The 16,917-nt window shown below is 45.5% G+C and overlaps 1 protein-coding gene across 1 annotated transcript in view; it reads right to left on the bottom strand.

The window, feature by feature from the left end:
* FLT1 (fms related receptor tyrosine kinase 1) overlaps positions 1–16,298 on the bottom strand; it is a 112,950-nt gene extending 96,652 nt beyond the window's left edge. Inside the window, exons 1-2 of the mRNA XM_072857314.1 lie at positions 14,918–16,298; positions 213–309 (exon numbers count right to left, since the gene is read on the bottom strand). Coding sequence (XP_072713415.1) covers positions 213–309; positions 14,918–16,298 — 1,478 coding nt within the window. The remainder of the gene's footprint in view (positions 1–212; positions 310–14,917) is intronic.
* Between the last annotated feature and the right edge of the window lie 619 nt (positions 16,299–16,917).

Here is a 16,917-nt window from a genome sequence, read left to right as displayed (position 1 = left end):
ATCAGGCTATTTCTGGGGTTCTCTTTTATCTTGTTTTCCAAAAACAACAACAGAAACAACAAAGAACTATTAAACAATTGCCATTGAAGTCCACTCCCCACCTTTCCCCACAACATAAGGTTTCATTTTTTTCTAATTTCAGTGACAAAAAAAGAAAGTGTCAGGTGTATGAACTCCCAGCCAAATTATCAGAATCCAACTCAGCTGGTTACCTGCAGGTGAGGTTTAAAGTCTGGCCTGCTTGAACAACGTGCTGTATGCCATTTATGCTCAGCTCAGGAACTTTTAATTTTGATCCTGAACTGGATCCTAGAAAAACAAAGAAAAAAAAAACCATTAACAATGACAAATCATCCTGTTCCCAGTCCACTCACACTTATGATGTTATACTGGAAGGGGAAAGCAAAGAAAAGGGGATGTCCGCCTTACCACACATACTCTTTTGCTCTGGGCATAATGCTGCTGTCCTGACTCAGGACTCACACAACCTTCCATGAGAATTACACAGGAAAGAAAGTAGAAATGAAAGCTATGCAAGTTTTGGTCAATGACTTTGCTCTCAGATTGTTCACTGAGCATACCATGAAGAAAGTTCAGGACCTTGCGGCTACACTTCTAACCAAGGAAGCGTGCCCTCAAGCACTGCTGGCTGCATTTCCTTAGGAAACACCACCATGGCAGCCCCTTCAATGGGAAGTCGGCCACTTCCATGGCAAGAGCCACATAATGACCTCTAAGATACCGAACTCTGACTCAACAACTTGCTGCAAAGCTGGAACTGCTCTGGAAGGAGTGATAGGGGATTAAGGATCTTCCCTTCCTGACTGAAGGTCACAGCACTGTTCCCTACGGTCCCTCACTGCAGGCTTCCTACCAGTGAAGTGGTGTCAAAAGGTAACTGGACAGCTCTACAATAAATTTTGAGAACAAGATCAAGGCACTCTCCAGACCAGATTTGCTGCTTATTGAGAAAGCAAGCATGCCAGCATGGTCCCAGTTATGGCCAGACCATTCTGGTGTGGGTGAAACCCTCGGTGTCAGTATAACATGAGGTGGCTTAGGACACTCGAAAACATCCAGGCAGGCTTCTCACAAGCATGTGAAGGCAATTTTTAGGAAGTCCATGAAAAAGCCCCGTGGTCAGAAGACTAGAGGAACACTGGACCTTCCCTCTCATCAAGCCAGCAAGTGCTGGAAAGGCATAATGTTTTATCTTTACCCCATAACAGCCTATGGCCACAAAAGCTTTCATGGCAAGCAGACAGAAATGCATGCCTTGGAGAAGAAACAGTCCTTGATCCATCCCATTGCCCTCGCACTGACAGCAAAGTGTTCCAGAAGCTAGGAACATAACAAGCAAATATTTTGAAACAGTTAAAGTTGAAAAACAGTTTAAGTCTAAATCTGGACCCGAGTTCAATTTATGAGGATTTCAATGTTGTGAGAGAAGAGCAGAGAGTACCCCAGATCACGTTACTCTAAAGAGAAAGTATTTGTTTGTCAAAGTACTAGAGAAGCAGCATCACGTAAACAAGGGTAATGTGGATTTTCCACTACAATGCAGTCAAGTACAGTTTTAGTTTAGCTATTTTAAGCCCTTCCAAGAGGTCCCTGCCACAGCCAAATACGAACAGCTGTATGCACCAAACATAGGAGAAATACGTGAATCTTATTTGGCTGCTACGGATCATCCACTGGAAAGGCCTCCCTCTTTCATTGACTATAGAAGGAACTTTTTGTAATCAACTCTGGCTGAGATTAGCGACTAAATTTCAGCTGTATAAACCCTCCAAAAATTCAGCAGTTTTCACCCAGCAGCAGATGCAGCCTCAGATTAGAGGCTGAATGGCAAAACTTTGTTCTGAGATGTGGACTTGAACTCCTCCAGTCTGAGCAAGGCCTAGAAGCCAAGTCTCCACTTCTGGAGAGAGATGCTAAAAGTACAGGGATTTTGTACAAAAGGTAAAGAGGCACTGCTCTCATCTGCTGGGTTTGGGGTCTTTTTTGAGAAGCCAGCTGTGCTCCATTTGTCAGTAAGTACCTCCTACTAATTTCTTATAACATAAGTGGAGACAAGACACCTAAATCACCTTCTGGGACTACCTAGCGCAATCCATGAAAAGCAGCAAATAGCAGATTAGGTCTTCAAAACTGTTTGCTAGAGGTCTTCAAAACTGTTTGCTAGAGGTCTTCAGAGACCTGTTTCTCTTCCTTAAAAATATAGGAAATGTACAGTGTAGGGGTTAACTAACTTTTAACTAATCTTTGACATCTAAGTTACATTGATCTGCATTTTTCTTTTTAGCCCTGTATATCTTATTTAAGCTGTGGCTCCAGTAGTTTTCCTGTATATACTAACATCCATCCCTATTTCAAAAGAAGATTTAAAGGGTACACTTAAACATAGACAGAAACCAAATTATAGCTCACTTAAACAGGCTTCAAGCAAGGGCATAACAAGTTTTCAGAATAAAAAGGTCCTCTGAACTGCACCATAAATATTACCAGGAATTTGAACGGTGATACTGTACAAATACAGACTTCCTCTGCAATTTGTCTAGACAATCATACTTCTAACTAGAAATGTTAAGAGGGGAGAAAAGATGCAGCAAATCTTTGAAGAAGCAATTTGTTATGTGATACCTTGCAAACATACATTTTTCTCACCTACCATTTAAGGATCTCAACTCTGAAATGCTGGGTCTGCCAAATAGCGCACTGTGCTTTTATGGGATAGTCTCCCATAAATGCTTACCATCTATGAGTCTACTCATTTGCAGTTCTGAAATAATGTCCCTGAAGCTAAACACTGAGAATTTGAGATAAGACATTACAAGAGTTCAGGCAGCTTCTGTGAAGAGCAATGCAGGCACTTTGGTTGAGAGTTTGTCAATGTTCTCCAACTAAACAATCTGACAGTTTCATGAAACCACCATGTTCCTATATTTCATTCGTATTCCTCTTGTCATCCCAGAACTGGAGGCTCAGATGCTCTCCCAAGAAGGCAGCGTTTATATCCAGCTTTATGAATCTTGTTCCTTACTTCAGTGGGGAACCTGGCCTCAAGCTTCCCTGAGCTGCTCCTTTTTTCGGGCTCTAGAAAAGCTGAAAGCACGCAATGCTGTTTGCAAACAGCTCAGTATGTATGAAAAAACCATCAGTAATGGTCTGCCAGAGGAACCCATCAGGATCAAAGCCTAGGTGCTAGAGTTGCAACACTCAACCCAGTTGCTAGAGAGCAACATGTAGATTGCTTCCAGTGTAAAACTGATGGAAAGGTGGAAAATCCATGTGAGTGACAGCTGCTGAGAGCGAGGCAGGAGAGCAAGTCTGCAGTGCCTGGTCATGACTGTGGTGCTGAGTGCTTGGCTTTGCTCAGCACCAGCACCCTGCCCAGGAGCAAAGCCAGCCATGCAGCACCATGCCCGTGCTTGACCCACGCCGGCACCAGGAGACCAGCCCTGGGAATGTGGGCTGCTGTTGTTTTCAAAGTCTGCTGAAGTTGAAGGAGAAGAAAACATTATAAATGTTACAAACTTTTCTCTTGGCAACTCTATGGGGATATAAGGGAAGACATCCACATGAAAATCTCAAGATCTGTCTTAAATCAAGTGTACAAAACAAGACAGCCTGGAAGCCTGTATGTCAGAAGATCTGTCTCAGAGTTATTAAAATCAAATAAAAAAACCAAAACAAAACAGATCTTTTCACCTTATCCTGCATGCAAAAAAGAAACCCAGATGTGCTGGATGCATACTCAAGCTTTTGCCCTTTTACACATATTATGTGTATCTAAAAGACACCGCAGTATTTGTAAATATTGTGGGCGGGATCTTAAGGAGTGCTTAGTGTTTGTCTAACTTTGCTCCCATTGACATAAGGCAGAGTTTCATAATTGATTTCAAGTACATTTTAGACATTTAACTCCAGTAGTTAATCATATTAACATTCAAGACCTAAAATCAATGTATTTGGCATGATATATCAGATTTGTTATATATTCATTCATTTAGTTTTCCACTCACAAAAAGATGAAGTAAAACATCCTATTTCTAGCCAATATTGTTGCTTTTGCAAGTATGCGAGACAATGCTTTTACCAGCAAGATGCTAAATCTTGAAGAAAAATAGCTTTATTTGACATCCTATCTATTCATGGGTCATTAGCTTCCTTACGTTTTTAAATGCTTCAAAACTGATGCAGAGTACAAACGCAATAGAGTTTGACATGTTTACCAGAAAAGAAAAAGGAAGGAGAATAGCAGGGAAATTCCTACTGTCAATATTTAGAAGCGGATTATGTCTTCTATGTACCTTCTCTGGGCATTTTACTTGACACTGTCTTTTCTGAAGGGTCATGGCTCAACAGGACATGTTCACTTATCATTGTGCCTGTCACTAAGCGACCATCAGCAGCCTACCCTCACACTGACCTACATTGGGGGGTGCAACTTCTTTTCATGTGACAACAAGAGAACTAATTAATCCTGATAACTGAGGAATCTCCTCCCATAGGGAAAGGGGTGATTTTTTGGGGCATATTCTATTTGTTTCGGAAGGCTTATTAGATACATGTGAAAGTCAGTCAACAGGGTTGCTTAATTAATGAGCAAACATTAATTTAGATTGCAAAAGTTAGCCATTCTGTCTAAAATAAGGGAAGGAGAAATAACTTTTTTAAGAAAGCAGAGGGTATAATCTGTAATTTGCAAAGGAAGAGAAGAATAAACTTTCTTCAATTATTTTCTGCCTTGCAAAAAAGGCAATGCTCTTCCTGAATGAAGTAAACAAAAATTTCATAGAATCATAGAATATCTCAAGTTGGAAGGGACCCATAAGGATCATCAAGTCCAACTCCCTGCTCCTCACAGGACTAGACACTGATTACAAGTAATTAAAAAAAAGATAAAATAAATGAACATGCATATATTTTTCCAATATGACATGTGAGTTCAGTTCTATAGACATCTGAGTAACCATGCACACATGATCAACCTTCCACTGATTTTAGCTAAACCTCAGTTTCTCTTAAAAGGATAGATCTGCTGAGCTTAAAATTGGGACCACGTTCTGGATTATTATCCCCATTCTGATTTTTCCAGCTTTTACTTTCAAATTTCCTTTTATACACTGAATTTCTGCTACCTCTGACCAAAGAAAGTAAACCCAAAAGCTAGCTTTATGGCTTAGTTAAAAAAAATTATTATATTAGAAGTTATTAGACATTTCCTTGAAGTTAACAGATTTGGTGGCCTTTTACTTTTAACATGTTCTTTATAATTTGAGGCTGTGTGACTGTCTTCCAACCACTCCAGTTATCCTGAACATTTGACTAATCTTTTTTCACCTGCACGAGAGGTTAAGAAGAACTATCAGTTTATCTTTGCAACTTCAGTGTATACAAAGAATCTGACCTTCTGGGTTTAAAGTGCCATCTGTGGGCAATAAAGTTATCCATCACGAAGTAATTGTTTCAGTCATTGTTGGATTTGCACATGTTTTAAAGCTTGTTAAACATAAACAACTCTTTGTGGTTTTTACCATCAAATATCATTTCCTCCTGATTCAAACACATTCAGCAAAGATGTATTTTGTGGAGGACACTCCTGAACTGGAAAGAGAGCGCATATGACTTCTATTCGGTATTAGTGTCTTCGCCTCTCTGTGCTCCTTAAAACACGGGTCATTCAGTTCAAATGCAGCCCAGGACTTTACTCTTGCTTATGAGCACTTCCTCATGAGTCATCCCATTGAAGGGAATGGGAATACCCACACGTGTGCAACTAATAAGCAATTGCAGAATCCAGCCGAAATGCTTAGGAGCATGGTAATACCCAGTAGGTTGACCTTCGGTGCATCTCCAGTGAAAATGAGCTGACTCTGATCTGCAGCATCTTAACCAGAACATGGCCACCAGCTAACCTCATATGGGGCATACAGCTTTACTTCATTTCATAAGGAAATCTGTGTTATTGGTAGTTTTCTTTATTTCAGAGCTCTCCTTGGCAAGCTATTGTGTTACCAACTCTTCTAAAGGTACTTCAGGCCACTCTGTGAGTAAATACAACTTTTTTTTTGGCCAAACAGTTGCACCTACCCATAATAATTCCCATTACATCATTACTCCAAATCACTCTGTTTTAAAAAGAGAGAAAAAGGAACTTGTGGTCAACTCTTGAGAGCCATTTAAAGTTATTTACATCTGACCATAAGGAGAAATGTTGACCAATAGGTCCTCCTAGTTTAATCAACACAAATTCTCATCAGCATCAATACTTGCATTTATAAGACAAGAAAACTTCTAGGCAGAATTGTCTCAAAATTTGAGTAGCGATTGGAAAAAAAAATTATTTTTTTTCCTCCCTGAAGGGCAAAAGTCTGGCCTGGTCCTGCCACAGGGCTAGAGGGACCACTCTGGATAATGAAGTTTTCGACTTCTGTGACTGCTGGTGGCTGGGAAGAACCGCTACTGGAAGAAGCTACTCTTCCCCCTCCTCGGCAGCAATAGCCCCTATTTCATCTATGTTGCCTTGGTTTCTAGTGCTCAGGCACAGGCAAAGCAGCCAGCGCAGTCTGGTTCCTGCACCCAGAGGTAAAAGCACCATCTCCATTGTCTGTATTTAGAAACAGGCTCCAGGGAAGACCTACAGTGCCAAACCATGAGCTACCTTGAGGTTCAAAGCAGTATCTCCAGGTCTTTCAGATGCCATCTAGGTCCCCATCCTAAAGGAAACATCACAGTCCTTCATACACCTAATTTCATACCACTTCTCTGAAGGAAATCCAAACATCCCACCTAACATCTGCAGAAGAGAAACTAAGACAGCTTATCTGTGAGGTAGCATGGAGGTATGCCTATGTCCCAAGCTGACATTGACAATTGTCCAGATGAGCAAGCTCACGATCTGAAGCAGCAAAATGTAACCACTATTTCTGCCAAAGCAGAACTTTGCAGGGCAACTAAAGGCCATGGGGAGTTGCAAGGGTTAACAGACATAGGTTCTTGGACTCTAAGGTAGCTTTGTCCCTGTTTCCTGTTTGCTCTTGTGCAAAGAGAGGCACTGTGTGTGCTGGTACATAGCCGGCAAACAGAAACACACTCAGGGCAGAAGACAAGGTTCAAGCTGTCCACTCCTCAACAGATCTATCACTCACACATGCCTCTGTTGTGACTGAAATGTGTTCTTGTTTGCTTTCAAGATCAAGAAAACTGTTGGAAGCTATTTACTTACAAAGTACACATTGATGCATAAAAATAATCCATTCATTGATTTGTCCCTTCTGGGTCCAGAAGGGACATTCTGATTACCCAGTCTCATGTTCTGCAACACATGCCCAGTAGATTTCTGGATTAAATGCTTAAATCTAATTAATCTCAACTATAACTTAAGAATTTAAAGTACCATTAGGACATAACAGTCAGACAAGAAAATGGATAGGTTAATGGATGAGAAAGCTGGGCTACTGTATGATACAGGATTGTAATAGAGTCTGAACAGTATAAGGTTTATCACAGTAGATCAGAAGAGTCTTGGACAGACTAAAATGCCTTGACCCTGACTCCATGCCCTGGAATTAAAAATCAGTCAGCAGGGCAAATGGATACGCTACCACCCACGAAAGGTCTTCACAGGCACAGAAAGATGTGTATGTCTACTATTTGAGCAAGTGTGTCCTTCCCCTCTCAGTTCTGGATCTCAGAGCAAGTGATAAGAGTTTATTTACTATCTGTATGCTTTTGCTGTCCCTAGACGTGTATACACACTGATACGAGATTAGATGCTGTAGAGGCAAGGCAAAACACCCTGTAGCTAAAAACAGAGCGAGTACAATTCTGATAGCACTTCATTAACACTTCCGAGCAGTACACATTATCATGCCAATATGGTCAATAGCTGTAAATGTAAACAAATATGTATTTCCCCAATAATTACCAAATATTTTACCAGTATTTGCCCTAGCTAAGTAAGGCTGTGCTTGCAGAAGCCTGTGGTAAAACCATTTTATTAAAGAGTGGGGGGTGTTGTTCATTTAAAAATTCAGATCTAGAAATTTAACAAGCTGAAATCACAGTTGGTTATTTGAAATACATCTGGCTCCAGGTACTACCAATTGAAAGTATTACCATTTCCCATCATACCTGGGCAGCTGGAAATCTGCAAAGACAGCCAAGGCCATGCTGTTTAGTGCACTGTGCCCAGGCAATACCTGCTTGAAGGCACTAGCTTCACCAACTTGTCAGAACACTCTGTCCTGTATGCCCTAAAGTCACCAGGTGATTTTGAGCATGGGCACAGGCGCTTTACATAATGCCATTTAAAATAAATGTCAAAATTTAACATTTGGAGAACCTGGGAGAAAAAAAAAAAATCTTAGTTTCGTCTTTTATTCATCCAATTTTAATAAGTCTAGAAACTTAGCATCTGACATGAGCACCTTTGCCAACATCTAGCCTGGCAAAGGTGCTCATTGCATTAGCTATATAAGGAGAAAGCAATTACAGAGAAGAATTAAAATCAGCCATAATCACAAACTTTTTATTCCCCATTGAGCATATGGAATTGAAAATGGCAATCCAAATGTACAGTCTAACACCTCCATTATGAACCCTCATGGGATCATCACTTTGGTAAACCACACCAAGTGGGCAAAATGCACAAATATATGGTGTGCACTGAGAAAAGCAAGAGCAATATCACAGTTGTGTTCACCTTAGTCTGGTCTTCTCTCCAACAGCGTGAATGCCCAGCTTAAAAAAACAGGTCTGCTGAGGCTGTTCTCAGAGAACAGAGCAGAGCTAGGCTGTAGCGATACTTCACAGCCGTATTTGGCATAGGTCCGTGTGGCTCACATACATACCCCTCCACCTCGACGTGCCTGTGCTGGGCCCTCTGGGGAGACCCTGCTCAGGCCATTGCAGATGAGAGGTGGCTGTGACTGCATCATCTGCCCATCCAAAAGTGATGCCATGTGGTCGGCCACTGGCATTCACCCAGGAGTATGGTTTCACACCTCTGCACAAGATTAAGCTGCTGGTGCTTACAGGAGTGTAGGTAGCCCTACCTATATTACATCTGTGAGCCATCAGATCTACTCTATCACTTACTGACGCGTGTCAGCAACCACTGCGCCTCTGCTCTAATTCCACCGTGACAGATCCCAGCACATAATCATCAGTCTGATATTTTTTGAGAAAAGTTTATCCCATTAACTAGTGTAGTAGGAAAGTATTGATACAGTATCAAAGACAAAGCATGCACATTAAAAACAGACTCAAAAATAATTTAAAATTCCTATATAGACTAAGGGGGTAAATTTTCTTGACTAAATTAACTTTATTACCAACTTGATGCTTAAGTTTTGTTACAGATTCCCTGGCAGGACAAATTAAGCAATATAATAGGATTGAATTGGAAGACTGTTTCTTATAGATGTCTAAGCAGACAAACTGCCTACCTGCCAGTAACCTACCAGCTCAGCCAGCAACACAGGCTTATCAAATCCATTTGGGGCTGTACTATTCATTAAGCTGTGCACACAGAAATAAATTACGAACGAAATAAAAGAAAACGTAAAGCAAAGTTGCAGGATTTCCACTTTGCTGAAGGCTGCCGGTTATTATTTCCGATACTCCATCATTACGGCTGAACTGTCCTGTAACGCTCCAAGAAAAAAAAACAAAGACAAAGATGGGAACTGACTTTCCATCCACCCTACTTTAACCTATAAAAAGCCCTGGGTTCAAAACAAGGGAAAATAACTAATGCGACATAACAATTTAAACTAGAGAGGTGAGAACCAGAACAGTCTGCACAGAGGACTCCTTTGCAACGGCACAAGAGGCTGAACCCATTCTGCAGTTAAATGACATCTAAACCACAAAGTCTACGGTAGGTGCACATGCGGAAAGCTTCTGGCAAGCTTGCCTATGGCTCAATTTACATTGGGAAATTATAATCATTAACACTTATAAAATAGATTAGGATGAACGTTAATTATAGCACTGGATGAAACAAAGAAAGGTAGGTTTTCACCCCAAAAGCACAACAGAAGAAGAAAATTTATATTATATTTGTATTGTATTATACAATATAATGCAATTTAATCCCACTCTGTTATATCCATTTGCCATAAACATAGACAACACCTAAATTTTGGCAGACACTAATTTTAGTTTCCTTGACCCTCAATCCCACGGTTTCTTAGTAAATAATAGTGGATTTTAGATCATACTACAAAAAAATTTCCTCTCTGGAGAATTTTATCAGATAACTGCTTCCTGCAAGGTTCCTTGAACCTCCCCTGAAGATCATATGTTGGACACTGCTGGAGACATGACACAGAGCTAAATAGAGCCCTTGTCTGATCCAGGATGGCAACTCTCACACTTCTGTTAACATTAGTCCATGGTGATCCTGATGAGAGGTTTTTCCACAGAGGAATGACAATGGGAACAAAAGGGGCGAATTCCTTCATTCCGTGGCAGGGAAGAATCCCACAGGAAGGACGCTTAAGTGAACTATGTGAAATCGTGAAATTCCTCTCATGAAACGCCCTCACGCTCATCCCTCGCCACTCCCCACGCACTAAGCAGGGGGTCCTGTTCCCAGAGCACAGGCTTCCCAAGGGAACTTGCAAGGAGCAGAGACATCTGCTCACGGGTCCCTGGCTCTGCAAGGGCCACCGTGCCCTGCCCGCTCAGCCCCCGCTTCCAGGCAGGGCACGGAAATAATGTCATCACATTGCCACAGCATCTTCAACCCACTGAAGTCCTAGAAACAGCTTCCTTCTAACCACCTCCCCATCCTCCAGCTGCTGGAATGGCAAAGGGCACCTTGTTTCAAGGCCGTAGCTCCAGAAGAGGGAATATGACTTAAAAGGGATTGCATTTAGGAGTGCTTAGTGCCATGTATCAGTGAATGTTGGAAGAGTAGCCCCACTGTCTAGAAAAGTATTGGACTCATGCAAAGAGCAATCAGTGTCAATCCCATCACACTGGATTGTGCTCTGTCTAAATATATTACAGGGGTGACTTAACATTGTGGATATGGACAAATTGATTTTGGTACTGAAAATCAACTGGGATTTGAAGGAAAAACAACAGAGAGTAAAATCAGAATGTGATTTTGAATGTGAACCTTTTGCTTCTCTGTTAACACAAACCAAACAAAAGTCTGGGAAAGATGATGAATACATCAGTTAACTGTTTCACAAGCATCTATAATAGTCTTGAATAATACAGATGTGTCACAAGCAAAATCATCCTCCTCTTCATCTTTAGGCTGGCACATTTCCACTCACTGTGCCACAAAAAAAACCCCAAATACCAAACATGACTTAATACAGAAGAAATAGTCATCCACACTCCCAGTCCAAGTTTCTCCATACATCTCAATGGCTCAAGACTTAATTTTCAGACAAAAGTACCTCTGAAATGTATAGTTTCAAATCCCTTTCCCCCCACCCTTGTATTTCTCAATCTGTTATCGCTTTGCTTACTTCCAGCATTAATTCATTCTGCCAGTCACAAAAGGCATGATACTGTGCCACGCTTGGCTTTGGAGAGAGCACTAATGCCTGTATTTTCACTTTTCAAACTGCTGCTTGCAGCAGATCTTTTTCTTTTAACCACCAGGATTTATGCAGTGCTGACCTCCAACCGTGGGGGAATGAAACTGAACTTCTGCATCTTGATAGGAAAAAACTGTGTGGGCACCTGCCTGACAATCGCTGGGCCAATTTTAGGATGAGCGGTTCCCACGTGGTGGATTAAGAAGTCAGGCCATTCCCAGCTGGGAATGCTTGGGAACGGCTGTTTCTCAGTTGCAGGAACATGTGTAGTAAGGATGCATCACAGGGGCAAAGAGAGAAAAGCCTGGTGCTGTCCATGGGTGGAATTCATGCTCAAATATACACAGAAATGTTTTCCAACATTCTTACAAATATTGATAGAGGCAAAAAAGGGACTGCCGGGGGGGAAGTGAGATCTAAAGGTAAAGCATGTCTGTGGAGGGTGCAGTTTGCTTCTTGAAGGTCTCACACCAATAGGAGAGGCTTGCCTCCAAGAGCAGAGATGACTGTGGTTGAGCATCCCACACTTCATGGCAAAGCTACTCTTGCAGCAGTCTCACTTCCCATTCCCTCTGGGGCTGCAGCAGGAAGTCCCAACTCCTAACTTTGGGGGATTCAAAGGAACAATTTTGCTGATGAAGCCCCACCACAGCCTCATTGGACACAGACTTCTGAAATGCCGAACCTTAACCCTCATCTGCTGAGCTTCTTCCTTTCCCAATCTCAGTCGGACATGAAAATGAGCAAGTTGATAAACATTGTGCTTGAAGTTTCCAAACCACATTAAAGTGTAAGGACTCAGCAACTGTCCTGAAAATCTGGACAATTTCCTTTTGTCCTATACACCCACACAATGCGAAGAGCTACTTGTTTTAGTCTTTGAAGCATCTGACAAAAAATAGGCTCAACTTGTTTGTTATTGTTTACATGTTAAAAAACCCAACACCACCAAAAAAATCCTCAAATATCCCCAGTGGCAAATTTTTAGGGTTTTAAATGTATCGAGTGCTTCTGGATATGAAGATCTTTACTAGGGCACAGACCAAGTCCTGATTTCCTCCAGCATGAACTGTAAAGCTAGAAGATGCTAGCCTAGCCCAAAGGAATTACTCCAGATTTACACCAGCTATAAGAGAATGAAATCTAGCTTTGTGTAGAGCATATGAGTAAAACACCTGTCTGGTAAAACATCAGTAAGTGATGTAAGTGATTTTCTTTCACAATGCTGGGAAGTTTGACACTTAAACCCCATATATACATTTTTTTAAAACCTGTGTTATACAGCAGGGTCTAACTCTTCTGCCTTATGTGAATGTAGTCTGGAATTTTTAAGGGAGCTCAGTTTCCATGAAGATTGAGAAGAAGTGGGAAACCCAGTTTTTCTGGACTCCATTAAGATCTCCGGTGCTAATCCCAAATTAGACCGCTGTAGCTGTGAGCCTGCTCAGCTGTTTCAGCTGAGTACTCAAATCAAACTGAAACCTTAACGTATGAACTTCCATCTGAATAGCACTTAAGTCAGGTTAGTTATTGCAAGAAATTAACCTCAGCACTGATTAGATTTGACCTGGAATTTCTTCCTTCATTTTTTCCAGCTGACCATGAAATTGAAAAGTCCATCATTTGCTGGGGATTTTGATGATCTAGTTCCAACTGGAATAACTGAGATTCGTATAGCACTGTTCACAGATAAGATTGTAATAGAGTTTATTTATCTTCTAGCTGCTAATTGTGAGGTATTGCTTCTGTGTGGAAAGCTGGAAATACAGCCAAATTATCAACTTATGTTTCTGGTAATGTGGCCACATAGTCCTTGATCCAGGCTGCAGAATCTCATCTTTTCAGGGTTTAAACCCAGTCCTTCACGTTCCCAAACGCTACCGATTAAAATTATTGTCATACAAAGTCTAGGATTGAGAGATTGAACTTAATATGGCAACAAAATTTTCATGTTGACCATTATGTGTACAGTCTTTAGCATAATGTATGCAATACAATTTGTGGAATAAATATATACAAGCTATAAAGGAAACATATGCAAGTACTATGCAAGACACAGACAAAAGTATTGTTCTTTCCCATTATAGTAAAAATATGCATGTACATAGAAATACAAGAGAGCTGAAGTGCCTGACGCTCACATGTCAAAGAAACATAATTTCCTTAAACTTATTTTTCAAATGGGGACTTTCACAGCTTGTAGCTTGCATGTTGCTTTGGGGAAACTGAAATTATTAAATACACATATATAAGCTCAAAGACCTCTTTCTGTCACTTACTTATGAAGCTCTCTCTAGACACCCCTGAACCACTGACTGTTTCTGTGAATCTCCTCTAGTACCTATCAGTAAATGGAAGCTCAGCAGACACCCACAGAGACTGAATTACAAGAGTGGACCATATGGCAGTGATGAATCAAGTTTCATCAAGAACACTTGAAACGGGAAGTGCTGGACAGCCTGAGTAAGAGTTTTAGGTAAATAGGTAGTGAAGGAGTGTGAAATGGGAAGAAAAGCATAGAGATGCATGGTGCAAAACATCCCACCACTTCACCAAGAAGTTGTAAACTCTCCATGCAAATGCAAGTATGGAGAGTTTTACCACCGACCCAGAAAAAGCATGATCTACCTATCTGGGATGTCCAAGCGAAGCTGTGCAAGCATGATTTTTCTTTCCAAAAAAAAGAAAATGGAACAAAATCAAAGAGTTTGAAAAAGTCTAAATTTTGATTTGGGGCACAATCTCTTGTACATTTAAGGGGGATAAAAATTTCCAGCAAAACAGTTGTAAAGGCACTCAGCCGAACTACAAAGAAGCATCTTTCCAGTGCCTACCGCACCTGAGCCAACCCCAGGATTTACGTCCCCGGAACCCAGAGCACCAGGTTTTCCCCTAAACAAGCCAAGTTTTTCCCACTGGAACTGGTCTAGGGCCCACATGTCCCTGGCAGTCCCTGTAACAGGAAGGTGAGCCACGGTGTCTTACAGTCCCTGGCTCACAGAGTCCACCTTCTCCCTGGGCAGTGGGTTTGCCATGATTTGCACAATGGAAAACCTTTGCGACAGGAAAGAGGAAGCCAGTCCCCTAGCATAGCTGGTCACTGCAGGAGCCCATGCAGGAGCGGGACGCCGAAGTTCAAGCTCAAGCTGTGAAGGAAGCCTGGCAAGGATTCGAACCCACATTTCCTGTACCCAGGGTGGGTGTCCCCTGCCTGTGCCTACTTCATCCTGGGCATAAGATCCTCCTTGGCAGAGACAAATAATGTGGGGAAATTAGCGCTTTCCTGGGGAAAAGAAAGGAAAAAAAAGAATACCTATGTATCTGTATCAAAGTTGATGAATCAGCACTTCCCGAGCAGGAAAACGTCTCGTCGGAGCGGCACCGCCAGCTCTCCTCCCGGGCAGCCTCGGGAGGCGGCTGCCGCCGGCCGGCAGCACGGGCAGCGCCCGGGGAGCGCCGCGCCAGGGCTGCTCCCGGGGCTCGGCGGCGCGGAGCGGCCGGAGCCCTTGGCCACTTGCGCGGGGGAGCGCGGCGGGCCGGGCGGCCGCACCGCCAGCCGCAGAACGGCCGCGCTGCTCGGCCACTGGCCTCGGCGCCCGCCCCGGGGAGAGCTCGGTTTTTTCCTTGCCCGCCCGGGGTTTGCTCCCGCTCCCAGCCGGCGCCAGGTCCGGCGGTGCTGCGCGGAAGTTGCCCGCGGCTGCGCTCCGGGGCGCACCTGGGAGCCCCGTGCGGGACACGGGGAGCCCGAGCGCGGAAGGGCTGCGGGGCCGCCGGTCCGCCCCGCGGGGCAGCCCCACAGGTCGATGAGCCCCCGCGGGAGCGGCCCGTGCCCGGCCCCCACGCACCCCTGCTCCCAGGTGACCAGCAAGGCGACGCAGGGACGCGCTCCCCACCACGGCGCTCCGGCCCAGCGGGGGACGGCTCCTCTCTCAAAGTAAAACTGAACTCGATTAAGAAAAGCAAATCTTTGCACTGATTCATCCCGGCACACGCAACATTGCGGGATGCAGGCGCCGGCGAGCAGCTCCATCCCGCTCTCCAGAGAGACCCACGCCGGGTACCCGCGCGGCCACCCCCCGCGGGCAGCCCCGACCGATGCTCCGCCGACCTGCCCGGGCGGGAGGCAGCAGGACCTGGATTTTTGCGAAGGAGACGGGCACCTTTTCCTCCACGGGCAGAACTGGGAGGGGCTGACACTTGGAAACAAAGCGGGGAGGAAAGAAGCCTGCCCTGCGGCCAAGACACGCTTTCTTTCCGTGATGCACCGGTTCGGACATCTCCCGGAACGGCTGTCCCCCGTGCCCGGGAAAGACTCGCCTCCCCGCCGACACCGCTGCCTTGCCCGGAGGAGGGGAGGCACCGCGGCTCCGCACCGCCGGCACCCCCGGCGCGCTGCTCCCGGGACACACCGCCGGGGATCCGGAGGCTAACGACCGCTCGGAATGCGGCGTTCCGCCACTCTCTGAAAAGCGGGGATCGCTTCCCCCGGCCCTGCCCAGGGGAGAGGGGCGCAGGGGAGGCAGGTGGCACCAGCCGACCAGCGGGGAGCGGCGGGGCCGGGCAGGGGCACGGCAGGCGCCGCCGAGGAGGCACGTCGCTGGGGGCACGTCGCGGAGAGCCCGGCGCGGAGCGGGGGCTGGAGGGGGCAGCGGGTCCCGGCGGACCCTTACCTGCGAGCAGGAGGGCGGCTCCCAGCAGCACGGTCCCTGAGAGCAGCTGGCGGGGCATGGTCCTGCCCGCGGGAGCGCAGGTCTCTTCCCCTGCCGGCGGCAGCGAGGCGGAGGCAGAGGCGCCGGCTGGGCTCCGACGGGCTCTCCTGGGTCCCGGGCTCCTCCCGCGGCGGCGGAGATAACGGCGCAGCGCGGCGCAGGATGCGCATCCAGCAGCCCTCGAGCCCTCCCCGCCCGCCCCGGCCCGCGGAAAGGGAGTGTCCGCAGCCAGCCGCCCTGCCAGCTTCACCTCCCGCGGACATCAATTACCAGCCAGCCCCAGCCCCGCTGATTTATAACTTCTCCACCCCTCACCGCGCACCCCTCCGCCCCCCCAGCCCACATCCTCCGCCGGGAGCACGCCCTCCCCGGGACGCATCCCCCGCCCGCCCGCCGGCGGGCACGGCGTTGCTCCCCCGCGGGTTTCCCGGCCCCGGCCGCCCCCGGTCCCCCGCGGAGCCCGGCCGTGCCCTCCGGCCGGAGCCCGGCGCTGGGGAGTTTCCAGCCGCCGCGTCCGCAGCGCTGCCGGGGCGGGGAGCGGGGCTCGCCGCCCGCACGCCGCCGGGCTCCTCCGGGGAAGGCGCGCACCGGATTACGAGTCCCGGACCAGGCGCTGAGCGCTGGGGGTCCCCGCCCCG

Source organism: Ciconia boyciana, chromosome 1 (genome assembly GCF_034638445.1).
Source record: "Ciconia boyciana chromosome 1, ASM3463844v1, whole genome shotgun sequence".
Taxonomy (NCBI): domain Eukaryota; kingdom Metazoa; phylum Chordata; class Aves; order Ciconiiformes; family Ciconiidae; genus Ciconia; species Ciconia boyciana.
The sequence above is the reverse complement of the archived record's forward strand: the minus strand, read 5'-3'. Positions and strand labels throughout refer to the sequence as shown.